General features: G+C 43.7%; 1 protein-coding gene across 1 annotated transcript in view; it reads left to right on the forward strand.

The window, feature by feature from the left end:
• Positions 1-15,685: 15,685 nt before the first annotated feature.
• The window catches only part of LOC126283934 (synaptotagmin-7-like), a 451,578-nt gene continuing 448,532 nt past the window's right edge, over positions 15,686-18,731 (forward strand). The window contains exon 1 of the mRNA XM_049982322.1: positions 15,686-16,299. Within this exon, the coding sequence (XP_049838279.1) occupies positions 16,213-16,299 (87 nt within the window). The 5' untranslated portion in view covers positions 15,686-16,212. The remainder of the gene's footprint in view (positions 16,300-18,731) is intronic.

The following is an 18,731-nucleotide window of genomic DNA, read 5'->3' on the forward strand; positions in this document are numbered from 1 at the left end:
CTCTCTGGATTCGAGCGGCTATCTGATTTGGTGAAGGCTGCCGGTCTTGCTTACGAGATGAAGGCAGAGCTCACCATCTGCAGCATCGTTGACAGAACCGACTGCGGACCTTTGGTGCAGAGCCGGGTGGAGGGTCTGAATCAGAGGCTCAGACGGTTTTGCGACCGTATTGGCTGCAGATTCCTTGACTTGCGCCATAGGGTGGTGGGGTTTCGGGTTCCGCTGAATAGGTCAGGAGTTCACTACACTCAGCTGGCGGCTACACGGGTAGCGGAGGCTGTGTGGCGTGGACTGGGCGGTTTTTTAGGTTAGAAGGCCTCGGGAAAGTGCGGGATGGGCTGCAATGTCAAAGGGTGCTTGGCAATTACAGGACGTGCTTGGATCAAGGAACAGTCGGAATTATAGTTGTAAATTGTTGTAGTTGCGCTGGAAAAGTCCCTGAGCTTCAAGCGTAATAGAAAGCACAGAAGCTGATATCGTTATAGGTACAGAAAGCTGGCTAAAGCCTGAAATAAGTTCTGCAGAAATTTTTACGAAGTCTCAGACGGTGTTCAGGAAAGATAGATTAGGCAGAATTGGTGGTGGAGTGTTTGTGTCTGTCAGTAGTGGTTTATCTTGTAGTGAAGTCGAAGTAGATACTCCGTGCGAATTGGTATGGGTGGAGGTTATACTTAACACCCGAATTAAGTTAATAATTGGCTCCTTCTACCGACCCCCAGACTCCGATGATACAGTTGCGGAACAGTTCAGAGAAAGGTTGAGTCATGTAACAAATAAATACCCCACTCATACGGTTATAGTTGGTGGGGACTTCAACCTACCCTCGGTATGTTGGCAAAAATACTTGTTCAAAACCGGTGGTAGGCATAAAACGTCTTCCGAGATTGTCCTAAATGCATTCTCCGAAAATTATTTCGAGCAGTTAGTCCACGAACCCACGCGAATTGTAAATGGTTGCGAAAACATCCTTGACCTCTTGGCCACAAACAATCCAGAGCTGATAGACAGCATCATGACTGATACAGGGATTAGTAATCACAAGGTCATTGTAGGTAGGCTCAATACCATTTCTTCCAAATCCATCAGAAACAAACGCAAAATAATTTTATTTAAAAAAGCGGATAAAGTGCCACTAGAAGCCTTCCTAAAAGACAATTTCCATTCCTTCCGAACTGACTATGTGAATGTAGACGAGATGTGGCTCAAATTCAAAGATATAGTAGCAACAGCAATTGAGATTTCATACCTCATAAATTGGTAAGAGATGGAACGGATCCCCCGTGGTACACAAAAAAGGTCCGAACGCTGTTGCAGAGGCAACGGAAAAAGCATGCGAAGTTCAGAAGAACACGAAATCCCGAAGATGGGCTAAAATTTACAGACGCGCGAAATTTGGCACGTACTTCGATGCGAGATGCCTTTAATAGGTTCCACAACGAAACATTGTCTCTAAAATTTGGTAGAAAATCCGAAGAAATTCTGGTCGTATGTAAAGTACACAAGCGGCAAGACGCAGTCAATACCTTCGCTGCGCAGTGCCGATGGTACTGTTATCGACGACTGTGCCGCTAAAGAGGAGTTATTGAACGCAGTTTCCCGAAATTCCTTCACCAGGGAAGACGAATGGAATATTCCAGAATTTGAAACACGAACATCTGCTAGCATGTGTTTCTTAGAAGTAGATACCTTAGGGGTTGCGAAGCAACTCAAATCGCTTGATACGGGCAAGTCTTCAGGTCCAGATTGTATACCGATTAGGTTCCTTTCAGATTACGCTGATACTATAGCTCCCTACTTAGCACTCATATACAACCGCTCACTCACCGATAGATCTGCACCTACAGATTGGAAAATTGCGCAGGTCGCACCAGTGTTCAAGAAGGATAGTAGGAGTAATCCATTTAACTACAGACCTATATCATTGACGTCGGTTTGCAGTAGGGTTTTGGAGCATATACTGTATTCAAACATTATGAATCACCTCGAAGGGAACGATCTATTGACACGTAATCAACATGGCTTCAGAAAACATCGCTCTTGTGCAACGCAGCTAGCTCTTTATTCGCACGAAGTAATGGCCGCTATCGACAGGGGATCTCAAGTTGATTCCGTATTTCTATATTTCTGGAAAGCTTTTGACACCGTTCCTCATAAGCGACTTCTAATCAAGCTGCGGAGTTATGGGGTATCGTCTCAGTTGTGCGACTGGATTCGTGATTTCCTGTCAGGAAGGTCGCAGTTCGTAGTAATAGACGGCAAATCATCGAGTAAAACTGAAGTGATATCAGGTGTTCCCCAGGAAGCGTCCTGGGACCTCTACTGTTCCTGATCTATATAAATGACCTGGGTGACAATCTGAGCAGTTCTCTTAGGTTGTTCGCAGATGATGCTGTAATTTACCGTCTAGTAAGGTCATCCGAAGACCAGTATCAGCTGCAAAGCGATTTAGAAAAGATTGCTGTATGGTGTGTCAGGTGGCAGTTGACGCTAAATAACGAAAAGTGTGAGATGATCCACATGAGTTCCAAAAGAAATCCGTTGGAATTCGATTACTCGATAAATAGTACAATTCTCAAGGCTGTCAATTCAACTAAGTACCTGGGTGTTAAAATTACGAACAACTTCAGTTGGAAGGACCACATAGATAATATTGTCGGGAAGGCGAGCCAAAGGTTGCGTTTCATTGGCAGGACACTTAGAAGATGCAACAAGTCCACTAAAGAGACAGCTTACACTACACTCGTTCGTCCTCTGGTAGAATATTGCTGCGCGGTGTGGGATCCTTACCAGGTGGAATTGACGGAGGACATCGAAAGGGTGCAAAAAAGGGCAGCTCGTTTTGTATTATCGCGTTATAGGGGAGAGAGTGTGGCAGATATGATACACGAGTTGGGATGGAAGTCATTACAGCATAGACGTTTTTCGTCGCGGCGAGACCTTCTTACGAAATTTCAGTCACCAACTTTCTCTTCCGAATGCGAAAATATTTTGTTGAGCCCAACCTACATAGTTAGGAATGATCATCAAAATAAAATAAGAGAAATCAGAGCTCGAACAGAAAGATTTAGGTGTTCGTTTTTCCCGCTCGCTGTTCGGGAGTGGAATAGTAGAGAGATAGTATGATTGTGGTTCGATGAACCCTCTGCCAAGCACTTAAATGTGAATTGCAGAGTAGTCATGTAGATGTAGATGTAGATTTCGGGAACCCAGCCAAATTCAAATGGCTCTAAGCACTATGGGACTTTGAAACATCCCCTTAGAAAAGTCTATAAATGACAGTGCTGGAAAACCTCTACGCTATTTGTTTTTCGAACAGCTGAGCAAAACTGAGCGCTTAGAAAATTATGTACTATCTCTAACCTCTACATTATTTTACTTTCAAACAGCTGAGCGGAACTGAACGTACTCAGACATTTCTCTCTTTACTTATTCTGATCAACACTAAACTGACAATCAATATTTTTAGCGCAACGCACTTTGACTTTGAATAATCCCTACAAAAGAATGGCCCTGACTAACAGTAACCTATACCTTTCATGAATCACCTAACAAAAATCTTCGTTACTCGAACTACTGAAATACAGCGAGTGCCAATACTGCCAGCTAAATAAAAGATTCTAACTACTGAAGGCACTAACTACTGATAGGCATAGTTAGCAAATGAAAGATTTTGATAGAGAGCAAACAATGTATTTACCCTAATAGTGTTCAAACTGCCGTTCAGAATCGACACGGAAAGCGCTCAGGATATGACATAAATGGCGTCACTGAAACCGCAGCTTCCCTTGGAGCGTTGGTTCCCATACATTTCCTGGTCGAAAACGGCGCTGGAGGGTGACGTCTCACAGCACCATCACATACGAAGGTTCTACACACTTTTTTTCCAAATTTCAAACTTATGCCTGGCAATGGGAGACAGTTACAGGGTTTCAAAAAAAGTGATATTGTTTTTGCATATTGTTCGATAATTATCGTTTAATCTGTTGCAGAAAATTATAACATTTGCTTTTGCATCCTCCACGGTATTCCAATTCGTCCATTTGGATGAATCTCAAATAGAAGTAGTGCTACACACATTCTGCTTATGTTTTGAACCAGCCACGCCCACTCGCCACGCCCACCTGTCACTCCCCACTGCCAAGTACTCTTATCACGCCAAACCATCTGTGTTGTGTCGCTTATTTATCAAGATTACGTAAAGATACCTCATATAGGTAGCCAACAATGTATTAAGTCTCCCTGTTCTCCAATATCAAATTCACAACATAAACCAGTAATCTGCCATATATTTGGTGCTATTAGACCTCGCCGGCTGGTGTGGCCGTGTGGTTCTAGGCGCTACAGTCTGGAACCGCGCGACCGCTACGGTCGCTCGTTCGAATCCTGCCTCGGGCATGGATGTGTGTGATGTCCTTAGGTTAATTAGGTTTAAGTAGTTCTAAGTTCTAGGGGACTAATGACCACAGATGTTAAGTCTCATAGTGCTCAGAGCCATTTGTTAGACCTCAAAAAATCCCATTTAGGAGGAGGCTTAACTTTAAAAGGGCTAACTGGACGAGATTCGCAGATTTACTGGATGTCGAAGTGTCTTCTATAGGGCTGACACCAGAACAGCACGGGAGCTTCACCATGGCCGTAAGTAGATCTTTCTCTCGTGGCTGTTGTGTATCTTACATCCCAGGGCTCACACCAAATCAGCTGGCCTTTATTTACAGACTACAGCAACTCACTTACAGAAAACTCTTTCAGTGAAACAACTGTAGAAAAGGGAAAAAATTGTTTCGCTTATAAGAGAGTCAGAAAGGGGGTAATAAATTAAAACAGTCGAAAACCTGAATCGTAAAACAGACAATCGTTAGGCGTGGAGACTCTTACATCTCTGGGCTCACATCAGATCAGCCGTCCTTCATTTACAGAAAATAGCAACTGATTTACAGAAAACTTTTTCAGTGAAACAACTGTAGTAACAGGAAACAAACTCATTTCGTCTATAAGAGAGTCAAAGAGGGATAATAGATTAAAGAACTAGAAAACCTGGATCTGAAAAGAGACAGTCATAAGGATTGGAAACTTCTACGACGCCTGTCCATAATGATATTGATAATGCTGAGGTAATAATGCACTTGTGGTCTGGTTTACAGATTAAACAGAACTTTTCAATTAGGTTAGTTCGATTATTGTACCACAGTTATGGAGCCTCAGATTAAATATTGCCACATCTAAACTGTCAGTATATCAAAAATACTGAATCACATGCAGTGTTTATGTCAATATTATTTCCACTTCAAAAATACGTAAATATATTCACAATACTGACAGAATAGCATTTGCATGCCAAAAACACATTACTTACTGTATTTCAACATTTGAAATGTATTTCAAGAAATACGTGTCAACACAATGTTAATTTCAAGCGTCACAAAGTTATTTTCATATCTGAAATGTCAGGTGAAATCGATAAAGAATGTAAGTTACAGCTCAGATGGTAGAGCACTTGCCCGCGAAAGGCAAAGGTCCCGAGTTCGAGTCTCGGTCGGTACACACAGTTTTAATCTGCCAGGAAGTTTCATATCAGCGCACACTCCGCTGCAGAGTGAAAATCTCATTCTGGAAATTACAGCACTGTCTGTGTTACTTATGCCACCGATATAACTTACAGGATAGTTGACTAGCTTAGTTCGATCTCTGCTCACAGTTCAAAGAAACCAAAAATAGTGTTTATTATTTGTCAAAATATATAAAGATTTGTTCTATAATATTAGAAAACACACAGTGACGCAAAAGTTGATGTAACTCACACGTTAAAGGGTACTTGTTAACAAAAATAGTTCAGTCATTGAATTACACTTCAGAGAAACTAAACATCACCTTTATTGTTTTTATACCACAAATGGCACTGCAGATCTGCCGGTCAGGTTAAAGTGTACTTGTCATGGGCGGCCTCATCCTGTAACACAGTGGAGACTACGTGATGCTTCGATGTAGTGGTTTCCTATGCTTTCAGCTACTGATTTTTAAAGTTACCCAAACAATATAGAATCTCCATGTTGGCCTGTTAACGTTACCTTGCTGTAAAAAACGTTTGTCATCTTCTGATCAAAAATACTAACGTATACTGTCGTGCAGTGGAAACTACATGGTACTTTCCCTCCTATAAACCATCATGTTACAGCAAAATTGTAACAAGCTGCTCCATAGATCGGTATAATACAGCAGAATTCTTGACAGAAACAAATAGTCTCGAATGCCGATAAAATCATGTAATCTGTTTATTGTCCTCACTGCAGTTTTCCATAATAAGGTTGATGTGCCTGTAGGTTCACTGAGTGCTAGGGGCGATGCTTTAAGTGCAGCTGCTTAAAATTATGTGCCGTCCAATAAGAATTGCAAGCAGTCTGGTCACGTAAATTTAGTGACTTAAAAAAAATAAAGAAAAAGCCAGAGACGGCAAGTGGGTTGGAGCAGCAGTTAGGAGACTTAAATGTGCTGTCTCCCGCAAAGCTGCGTGTGCCACGCGGTGCGCCAGGTGCAGTCAACGAATATGATGCTCACACCGAAAATACTGCGTCAGTTTGCAGACATTTCCCGGGCCTGTTTTATTTTATGTACCTGCAGACCGTGGGTGAGCAGCCGGCGGCTCGCAGGCTGCGTACAGCCCGTGAGTGCTTTCAGTCTGACAAGCGGAAGAAATACCTGGCATAGCGAGGAGCTCGCGTTGTACTCCGCCACTGACGCATTTTCAGAAATTCTCCATTCTGTTATTCGTATTCCTTCAGTCTGCCGTCTGTATAATACAGCCAATATACTCTGAAGAACCAAAGGAAATGGTACACTTGCTAAAACCGTCTACAGCCCCCAATAGCACGCAGAGGTGCCGCAACACGACGTGGCATGGACTCGACTAATGTCTGAAGTAGTACTGCAGGGAATTGACAACATGAATTCTGCAGACTGCCGGTAAATCCGTAAGAGTACGAGGGGGTGGACAAATCTTCTGAACAGAGCGTTGCAAGGCATCCCAGATATGCTCAATAATGTTCGTGTCTGGGGAGGTCTGTGGCCAGCGGAAATGTTTAAACTCAGAACAGTGTTCCCGGAGCCACCCTGTAGGAATTCTGGTCATGTGGGGTGTCGCATTGTCCTGCTGGAATTGCTCACGTCCGTCCGAGTTTACAGTGGACATGAATGGATGCAAGTGATCGGAGAGGATGCTTAAGTACGTGTCACCTGTCAGAGACGTATCAGGGGTCCCATATCTCTCCAACTGCACACGCCCCACACCATTACAGAGCCTCCACCAGCTTGAACAGTCCCCTGATGAAATGCAAGATCCATGAATTTATGAGGTTGACCCCATGCGCCCGTACACGTCCACGTTCATCCGCTCGATCCAATCTGGAAAGAGACTCGTCCGACCAGACACCATGTCTCCAGTCATCAACAGCCCACTGTCGGTACCGACGAGCCCAGGCGATGTGTAAAGCTTTGTGTCGTGCAATCGTCAAGGATATCCGAGTGGATCTTCGACTCCTAAAGCCCACATCGATGCTGTTTCGTTGAATGATTCGCACGCTGGCACTTGTTGATGGCCCGGTATTGAAATTTGCAGCGATTTGTCGAAGGGTTGCGCTTCTGTCACGTTGAACGAATCTCTTCAATCCTCGTTTATCCCGTTCTTGCAGGATCTTTTCACGGCCGCAGCGATGTCGGAGATTTGGTGTTTCCCGGATTCCTGATATTCACGGTACACTCGTGAAGTGGTCATACGAGAAAATCCTCACTTCATCGCTACGTCGGAGATGCTTTGTCCCATCGCTCGTGCGCCGAATGTAACACCACGTTCAAACTCACTTAAATCTTGGTAACCTACCATTGTAGCAGCTGTAACCGATCAACAACTTTGCCAGACACATGTTGCCGACCGCACCTCCGTATTCTTCCTGTTTACATATCTCTGTATTTGAATACGGATGCCTATACCAGTTTCTTTGGCACTTCGTGTATTACAGACAGGCACGTTAGGCAGCAACGAATAGAGTATGGTCATGCGGCAAAATAATGGATTGTTAACGGTGCTTAGAATTTACGACACGCTTGGCGCTGAGGTAGCGCTTAGTAAGTTACTTTGTCGTTACATAACACTTGTTTGCAGGCGTAAAGTTCAACGGACAAGTCTCAGGCAGCACCAAGTCTAATGAAGCCCTTAGTTAAAGGACTACGCTCAAGCGGAAACTCCTCGACCTCTTTAGAAGGTCGACAGAACCTTAACAAACACACAACCGAGAAATATCTTCTTCTGCTGTTCATTCTGCAAAAGTCATATATTGAGATCACGGCTCACTGCGATAGGAGTGGTTAAAAGAACACCGAGATATTTGATAAAATTTTCGGTCTTTACGTTCATTGCATCAGCGTTTGCTACAGACGTCTGCAATCTTGATGCGAGAAAACTACGTTAATCTAAATATTTTTCATGACTAACACCTTATTACACTGCTCAGTGTATATTATTTGTCTTTTGTTTCATTTCGTGTTGCTGTACTTTTAATTGTTAGTAAATAAAGTTTTGCATATTTTGGAGCGGCTCGACGGTCCCTGGAATGCAGTGGGATAAATAATAAAATAAACTATAAAATTGTAAATTCAATAAAATATTAAAGCCAAAATAGCAAACGTAGGTGGTTATATTTCCATTCAGCGTTTGTATATGATATATCCTTACATATTATAAAAATCGACGTACGTTCACTAATCAGCCAGAACATTACTACCTCGCATGGAAGCAGTGAGGCCTTGGAACGTCGCTGGAATGGCGCCACATCTGCACACACAAGTCACCTCATTCCTGTAAATTCCTGCGAGGGGGCCATGTGCTCCGACGCCACGTTCAGTCACATTCCAGATGCAGGGTGGGGGGCGGGTGAGGGGGGCAACACATCAACTGGAATTCGCAACTGTGTTCCTCAAACCATCCCATCACACTCCTGGCCTTGTGACATGGCGCGTTATCTTGTTGAATAATGCCACTGCTGTAGGGAAACATGATCGTCATGAAGGGGTTTACATGCTCCGCAACCAGGGTATGCTGCTCGTTGGCCGCCATGGTGCCTTGCACAATCCACACTGGAGCCACGAATGGCCATGTGAATGTTCCCCCCAAAATAATGTAGCCACCTTCAGTTTATCTCCGCAATACATGTGTCAAGGAGCTGTTCCGCTGGAAGAGGACGGATTCGCGCTCTCCCATCGACATAATGAAGACGGTATCCATCAGACCAACCAACGCTTTGTTGCCGCGCCAACATCCAGTGAGGCAGGTCACGAGCCCATTTCAGTTGTGTCGTGGTGTTAACACTGTCACAAGCATGGGTAATCAGCCGCGGAGTGCTATCGTCAGGAGTGTTCGGAGCACTGTCTGTTCAGACACACTTTTACTCTGTCCAGCATTAAAGTCTGTTGTTATTTCCGACGCAGTTCGCCGCCCATCCTGTCTTACCAATCTTGGCAGCCCACGACGTTCGACACCTCTAATGAGTAGTGGCCGCCCAGTCCCACCACGTCTGGATGTGGTGTCACCTTGGAATACACTCACCACAGCCCTCCCCGAACACCCCATAAGTTGTGCAGTTTTCGAAACGCCCGTACCGAGCCTCAAGGCCATCATAATCTGCCCTCGGTCAAAGTCGGATAGATCGAGCGCCTCCCACATTATACACACGCACAGCACGCTCACTGACACTGCTTACGCCATGCATGTGTCTGACTAGCAGTCAGTCCTCATCAGGTGGATGGGTTTGTATCGACTGTAAGTCGATGGTCACATTATTTTGCCTGATCAGTATGTATGTGTGTGTGTGTGTGTGTGTGTGTTCCACGTCTCCCTGTAAACCACCGATTTCCACCAAGCTTGGTAAAATGTCGTGTGACTAGGGCCGGTCGCCGGCCGATGTGGCCGAGAGGTTCTAGGCGCTACAGTCTGGAACGGCGCGGTCGCTACGGTCGCAGGTCGAATCCTGCCTCGGGCATGGATGTGTGTGCTGTCCTTAGGTTAGTTAGGTTTAAGTAGTTATAAGTTCTAGGGGACTGATGACCTCAGCAGTTAAGTCCCATAGTGTACAGAGCCATTTGAACCATCACATTCCCGTCCCACCACCCATATTTAGGTTTTCCGTTGGTTCTCTGCATCATTGAACCATATTCCGGTATAATTTCCTTGAGAATAACACTACCGATTTCCTTCCTCATCCAGCTCCAATCAGAGCTTGTGTCTCAACTGTAATGAGCTCATCGTCAATGGCACTTTAACCATAGTCTGTCTTCCTTCAGTCTTTCCTCTAAAGAATTCTGCGTGATAACCAAATACGGGGCCAAATGAGTTGGTAGTAGGTGTAGCACCGCTTTTTATCGTTATTATTACTTCTGGTGAACACAGGTATAACCGCTGAAGACTGTGTTAGTTCAAATGGTTCAAATGGCTCTGAGCACTATGGGACTTAACATCTGAGGTCATTAGTCCCATAGACTTATAACTACTTAAACCTAACTACCTAAGGACATCACACACATCCATGCCCGATGCAGGATTCGAACCTGCGACCGTAGCGGTCGCGCGGTTCCAGACTGAAGCGCCTAGAACCGCACGGCTACACCGGCCGGTGGTGGGGAAAGGGGGAGGTGCGGAGGCTGGATATGGCTGGGGGAGAGAAGAGAGCTGCCTGTCGCAACGTGCAGGGACTAGATTGCGGCCTGACGAGATTGTTCCACACACCTCCTCCCCTGCTTTACCTCCCCCTCCCCCAGCCCATTGCTATTCATGTGACAACCACATTCGGGTTGGAGCTGTCAGTGGTAGCGGTCATATGTGCATGAGGTGTGCTTGCGTGTGTGAATGTATGTGTTTTGACCAAAAGCTATAATGTGTGAGAGTCGTTTCATAGTGTCTGTCTACAACTCAACAGGTCGTCTTTGTGGTGTGTAGTAAACTATCATTTTCCTATTAAAGATAATATTTTTCGTTTATCCTTTATGTGTGGGCCTCATAGTCTAGTGGCGAAATGCATGCTTGGAAACGTATTTGTAACTTCTGTGTTAAAATTCTTTTCTGTTTCTATCGCTGAATGAAATGGGAAGTTGAAGCTTCTACGTTATTTAATTATGAAACAGCTGAGTAAAACTGCACGTACTGAGCCTACTTTCTCTTTACTCATTCTTATCACGTCGACACTGACCCACAATATTATAGCGCAACGCAATGTGGCTGCTCAAAAAAAAATAAAAAATAAAAAAAATGCAACCTGAACTAAAATAATTAATTCAAAAGAATGGCCCTGACTAAAAAGAAACCTTAACAATAACCTACACATTTCATTAAGCACTTACCACACAAAAATCTTCATTAGACGAACTACTGCTATACAGCGAGCGCCAATACTGCCAGCTAAATATAAGATTCTAACTACTGAAGGCACTAACACCCAATAGGAATATGGTCAGCAAAGGAAAGATCTTGTTGCGGAGCAAACAATGTATTTACCTTAATAATGTGGCAACCAGTTCAAAAATCATATAATTATATAAACGTCCGTGACATCCAGTTCCTAATGATTATATAATCATCTACAAATTACATTTACATGAGGGACATACGTCTAAATCGTCCGCTGGAGCTAACACTTCAAACGTCTAACCTCCATCACCTCCAGCTATTCTCTCCCCACATCCATCACTGCTGGCTGTTCACTTCCAAGTGCCCAACAGTACTTCCATCGCTGCTGGCGACTAACTTCCAACTGCCCAACAGTACTGGCGATTAACTTCCGACCAGCCACAGAGTCTCGTACAAATAAATCGCAGTCAGAGAGCCAATGCAAAACGCTACACAGCGCTGCCAACACAGAAGCAGCCCACTTACAATATTTTATAAATAGATCTGTGGTCACGTTACGGTGAAAAGTATGAGCATTTAATGCACCCTGAACCTGGTCATTTTGGTAGTCCAGTTGTTATGCTGTGGGGAGGCAAACGGTGTAGCGTGGGAGCACTCACCGGTCAATGTTATTCTGACACTACACTCTTTCCCCAAGCGTGTCTTTTGAAGGATGCATTTGGTCGGCCCTGACCTCACTTTTATTGGGCTGAATGCGCGACCACGTCGAACTGTGAAGTTGCAGGAGCTCTTGGAACGTGACGATACGCGGCAAAAGGACTGACCTGCCTGTTCCCACAACTTAAATCCCACGTATGCAATGCGTTCAGGAGACGTATTCTAGCATGTCCACTTGAGCCAACGACTGTCCAGCAGCTGCCAACCGCACTGATGGACGAATGGAAAGCACTATCACAGAAACACCTTACAGACCTTGTGGTCAGCATGAGAGCACGTTGTGGCGCATGTGTTACTGTCCTTGATGGTAACTAACCCTATTACAAACCATGTCGCGCCTTTCTTAATGCCCAGGGGAGCATCATACATCATTGCGACTTCAGCGTAATTATCGTCTTTGAATAAAAGTGGCATTTCTGACCGTGTCATTGCATATTGTTTTCAATTATCATACTGTACCAGTTCTTTTTATGTACAATCAAAGTGTCATCGAGCTATGTTACTTGGCAGTGACATATGCAAAAGCTACTGTCGTCCACAAGTTTTGCAGATCAGTCTATAAACAAAGTTCTAACACTGATTTTTCAGAACGTTCAATAGTCGATACAGAAATTTCGGACTATAGTGCAAAGATAAAATTCTCCATCGATGGCTGCAACACCAGATCTGAAGATGATTCCGTCGACGACACGCTCATAAAAGTAACAGAAGAAGCTCCAGTTCGGGAAGAATCGGAAAGGGAACAGGCCAAGAAGCCATCTCAGCATTCGCCTTAAGCGGTTCAGAGAAGTCACAGAATATCTAACCTGGTTACCCAGAAAGTAATCTCAACTACCGCCCTGTCGAATTTGAACCTTATGTCTCGAGGCTGCAACCACGTAACTGGCTGACGTGGCTGTGTTGATCAAATGCACCTGCCATAAAACTTATGAATGTGACCGGAAGAGGATTTCTAGCATCCAACATATGCGTTAGTGAAGACTGTAAGTAGCAATGAAGATCAATGTTCACTTGCTCTGTTGTGTTTTTAAAGTCTGAGTGAGGTCACGTAGTAGTTAGCAAACAGAACTCGCATTCCGGAGGACGGCAGTTAAAAATCCACGTCAAATGCATTCAGGCAAATGCCTGGAGGATTCCTTTGAGAAGACACTGAAGATTTTCAGTCGACTTGTTTTGGCAGTAATTGTGGATAGACCCTGTCCAGTGGTGCAGACTAACTATTGATTGGAATACCGTGCCTGCATGTATCTACGTTTGTTGGATGGGTGTTTACTGCGGAACTACTTGTGTGGCATTAGGGTGAAACGTAACGTACGGTAGTTGTTTGTCGAAATACAATCTCTCTGGAGTCTAGCCTAAACCACGTGGCCCACGAAAGCATAAGCAGCTCTGCGTACTTCTACGTAGGCTGTGTGCCGTATCTTCTGGAGGCTGCAGCATAGTGTTATGCCAGAGCCAAGGTAGACCCAAAGGACCGTCAACCTATATTACACCACAGAGGACGGGCTTGTCTATATCCAAGGTGTACCAAAAGCACCATGATAAACACCGCTTATTTACATTATTTACATACAAGATAATGGAAACATTCCGAGCACTACTTCCTGCAAGGGCACCCTGAGCCAAACCTAATTACGTCTTCCTCTTGGTCTCTGAATTGGACTTTTACTAGTGTGTATGTGTTACCACGAACCTTTGTGGAAAATTAGAAGTGAACTTTTTGTTAGCCTCAATTAGAAGACTTTTACTGACATCGTTATTGTTACTCCTCTTTCGTTGCTCGGTCATCAACCTTGTAAACGTAGGTAAATAAAAGTTGTGTTTGTGAAAAATTGCGAATTGCCAGTCACTACACATAGATCAAAAGAAAATCAAGTTTATAGGATAGAGGAGGTGGTGAAAAATAAGGAAGCACCAAAAGCACAACACTTTACCGTGTCTCATACAGTGTAGGAAAACCGTTGGATTCAGAACAGCTTCCAGTCACCCCAGAATGGTTAAATATATGTTTTCAAGGGGATCTTATACCGTTCTTCCTGCAAAATAGTGACGCGATTAGATAACGATGATGACTATAGATAGCGATCACGAAACCTTGTTTCCAAAGTACACGACAAAGTCTGAATAACGTTGAGATATGTTGACTCTGGCGGTCATGGGAGATGGGAAAATTCATTCTGGTGCTCAGAAACCAATTCTGAACGATGCGGGTTGTGTGAACATGGACGCTGTCGTCTTGGAACACTGTACGATGAGATGGACGTGTTATTTTTCATCACAATCCTCGTCGGCAACCATCTACAACGAGCAGTCAACACGCACTTTGTCCCCGTTGTGAGCTAGCAGACGATGTTTTCCAGCTTTCCTTGTAGGCGGTATACATCTTCGATGCTGCGTCTCTTGAAAGACCGAACAGTCCGGCTCACTTGGTTATGGAAGCACGCACCATACGAGCACAAACGTAATGTCCATATTCGAATTCACTTAGCTCTCACATAGTGCGCTCACAACTGCACAGAACGCTTGTCTCACCACGACAAACACTTGCAATATTCAGAGAGCATTAGGCCGGCCACTGTGACCTTAACGGTTCTAGCTGCTTCAGTCTGAAACCGCGCTGCCGCGACTGTCGCAGGTTCGAATCCTGCCTCGGTCATGGCTGGCTATTTATTTAGTTATCACTGTATGTATTGGACAGTAGAAAACATCCCTGTATGAGACCTTTTCTAATTCGATCGCTTCGGCTTTTGTCATCCAGTCTTGTAAATCCAGAAATCTTATAACAGGTGGCCAGTAAATACGCACTCCAGACCATGACCTTTCATTTTTGTTAATTTTAATAGCTGACAAACATCTTTCTCGACTGCAAGAAGCAGTACTGACCTCAAAAACGGCAAAATGGAACATGGACCAGTTTTCGACTCAAGCGTCCATTTAAACGCTACCGCGACCGATTGTGCAATATTGTTACAGTGTTTCGAGTCCTTATACAGCAGATGTTACGACACACATCAAAGATATTCAGAGCTGCGTTTCTACGATTATAACAGGGCTATATAACCCATACGAGAGCGTTACAGCGATGGTAGGGCAAATTAAATGGGAATCCTCTGAAGAAGGACGCGAAACCTTGTGTTAGAAGGGAACTGTGCAACCTTTACGTTGCCACAAGCGTTTATCTCGTGCAGGGATCAAGAAAATGAGAGTGCCAGCGCAGGCCATTTTCCTCTCACTCAATACGATAATGGAATAATAAATAGAACTGCTAATAATAGCACGACGTACCTTCCGTTACACATAGTACATTGGCTTACGGTGTATTTGTATAGTTGCGGAGATTCAAATTAGTTCTTCATGTTCTATGCGAAAAGTACGTTAAAATAATGACAGTTGTAGAACAATGGAGTCTGACTCAAAGAGCAATCTCTCGGGGGTATGTTTGCACGCACGCCTTTCGCGCAGGCGTGGACGGCGTCACGGCGCTCGTATAGCATCGCACGCTACGCCCAGCGGCGATGAGCTCCGAAGTTAGCCGACTGCCGCCGAGGCCGGCGAGAGCACATGCCGGCGCCACAGACAGCCAGTGTAACGCGCCGCTCAGCTGTTCACGGAACACTGCGTACCACACAGTCGCCAAGACGAGTCCAGCACCAGCTGCGCTGCCCGCTGGTCCCTGCGGACGCCCACACCACCCCACCCAACATTATTTCATCCCTTCTTCCAAGTGCCCCCTGTACAATCTAAGTACTTAGCCACATTAACTTGCTCCTTATTTCCCACGAGGTTCACCTAACATCGATAATAGCAGAGTATGCTAAACAGAGTTTTCCATGCGACTTCGAACGTGTTGTTTCATTTCTGAGTTTACTACTCCAAACCAGCCTACAGTAAAACTGGAATTCTGTGGCTTACGCTCACTACTTGGAATAAACGTCCTAAACATCCCTTCTCAGAGAGAACCGCAGGGATCGGGCACAAGAATTGCAGTAGAGTAAAAAGGAGCGTCGAATCCTGTAGTCCCCATCTCCCACCTGTAAAGCCTCCTACTAGGGACTCTGCCCCAATTCGGCGCGTGTAGAGCACACGGCGAGTAGCTTCCCGACGACGCCATGGTGCAGATGGAACAACCATCACCACAGCCTCCAGTTGCCACAACATGGGTCCCAACCATCACCGTGGTGCAGGGACCGCATCTAGTAAGTCGACTGCCAAACTCATCTAGTCTATCAGATTATACACCAGTTACAGCTTCACATTCACCTCACGAAACTTAAATCAGCGGCTCGAAATCTTCTTTCTTCTCTTCTGACTGAACTGCTATAATATACCTGTTTCTCCACTTTTTCTGCGTTTTCTAGTAGTTGTTCTTATTCGGCTTTGTATTACGCTGCTTGGCCTTCACCTGTTATCTTTCTTGTTCGTCCAAGACGGTACATTACAACTTATTTTCCACTTCACGTCAGCAACGTTATATTTTAGCGTTTTTGCAATACTGCTGTTTTAGTACTATTGATATAAAATAATAGTTCGATTCAGTCACATACTTTTTAACGTGGCCTGACAGGTTGTAAAGTGCACGTGTAGATATTTTACCATTGTTACCAAGTAATGTACTTCATGTCAGATGAATAGCAGTCAACAGGCGATTGCATCCAACCCAGATCCTCATATACATTCCAGGAATTGCATAGAAACAGTTGTATCCACCTGAAAGTAAGAACACAGGGATCGTGAGTCATATATAATTTAAAAAATCTAACTAAGGCACCTGTTTTGTATGTTTGAGAGTGTAATCACAGCTTTCCGAATAATTTAATCTCATTGATCATTATAGCCTGTTTAGAAAGTCTGCAATAATAGACGAAAATTAATTAAATTATAAATCACTTTTTGTTCAGGCATGGCGCGACACTTACCAGGAATTTATTCATATTTTTAAATACTGCTATTTCCACAGGTACTGTATATCTTATGTGGTGTCTGCACGTATGTTGTTCTGCATCTCTTGCCCTGAAGTCGCCTCTTAATGGCTTTAGATGTTATGTTTCCTTCACTGTGTAGAAACTCACACGCATCGTATTCCGATTTTACATAAACGAATTTTCTGTGTGTGTGTGTGTGTGTGTGTGTGTGTGTGTGTGTGTGTGTGTGTGTGTGTGTGTACGAATTTCTGTACAATTAAGAAGGCGAAGTACCTAAAGCAACAACCGAGTGCAGAGCAAAAGAATCAGCATTGACATTATATGTGATGCGTGTGTGTTACACGGACGCATCACATACAATGTCAATGTAACTAGTAGCGCTTGGAAATGGGAATAAATCCTTGAATCCCCTATGCACGAAAAAAAATAACTGGTTCGGTTTTTGTATTATTTAAATCTTTTATGAACAATTTCGAATTGCACGAAATAACATTGTGCACCATTTAATAATTAGTTGAGCTATATGTTGCTCCTAACTTTTTTTATGTAGCTTTACTTATGATCTCCACAATCTGCGATAGGCCTCTTGGTTTCTCTAGATCATCTGCAAAAATATTCTAAATTGACCAATAAAGATGGAAAAGTATGTAGCTAGATAATTAATGTGGCTACAAACTCGCATTCCGCTCGTGAGCAATGTACTGGTTCTTAGAAATAGGTTCTTCTCCCCTAAAGTGGTTACTAAACAGCTGGCACAATTAACTACTGTCTAGTAAACTCGGAGCGATATTAAATGAGCTCATCGTCTTCGCACTGTGTCGCACTAAGGATTTACCTTTGTGATTCTTTCACAGTGCTGACACAAAAGCGCTCAGCATTCTTTGAAAGAAAACTGAAAAAGTAATCGGTCAAATATTTTGTGAAATGACTTGTCTAAAAGCAATTTCGAACCTGATTCAAATGCGAGTCAAATGTTTCTCTAATCCATTTTATTTCTTATTTTTAGACCAATCATTGACAAAAAATTTAACTGATTTTCAGACTTTTCTTTATTTTGAAGTTTTGTTCAGAAGGGATGATCTTATTGACACCTTATCTGCTTTCCTACCGCATTCTGTTCTCGAAAACGTCTCGAATGTAGTGCTTCATTCGAAAGAAACCATTTCTACATGTTAAGTACAATTTCAACATAACTTCTGATGTGCAAAATAGAGATCCCTTGAAAATAATAAATTCTTGAAGCATCATGTGACTATCTAGAGTCTGCAGTTCTCGAAATGTCTTAAATTTGGTCGTTGATTAGAAGGAAGTCACGCAAATGCAACTTTTAAGCAAAATAGCTAGCCGGCAGCGGTGGCCGAGCTTCAGTCAGTAACCGCGCTGCTGCTACGGTTCGAATCCTCCCTCGGGCATGGTTGTGTGTGATGTCCGCAGGTTAGTTAGGTTTAATTAGTTCTACGTCCAGGGGACTGATGACCTCACATGTTAAGTCCCATAGTGCTTAGTGCCATATGAACAATTTTTTGCAAAATAGCTGCGCCTGGACGATATGAAATTTTTGACTCATAATTTACCTTTCTAGCCTGTAATGTTCTTGAAATATCCTAAATTTAATATTCGATTCATTGTAAGAACTTTAGACAGTTAAATGACACACCAATAAAACTTTTTTATGTGCAAAATAGCAAGACCTTACGGAGATGAAC

The sequence above is a fragment of the Schistocerca gregaria genome, chromosome 8 (assembly GCF_023897955.1).
Source record: "Schistocerca gregaria isolate iqSchGreg1 chromosome 8, iqSchGreg1.2, whole genome shotgun sequence".
NCBI lineage: Eukaryota > Metazoa > Arthropoda > Insecta > Orthoptera > Acrididae > Schistocerca > Schistocerca gregaria.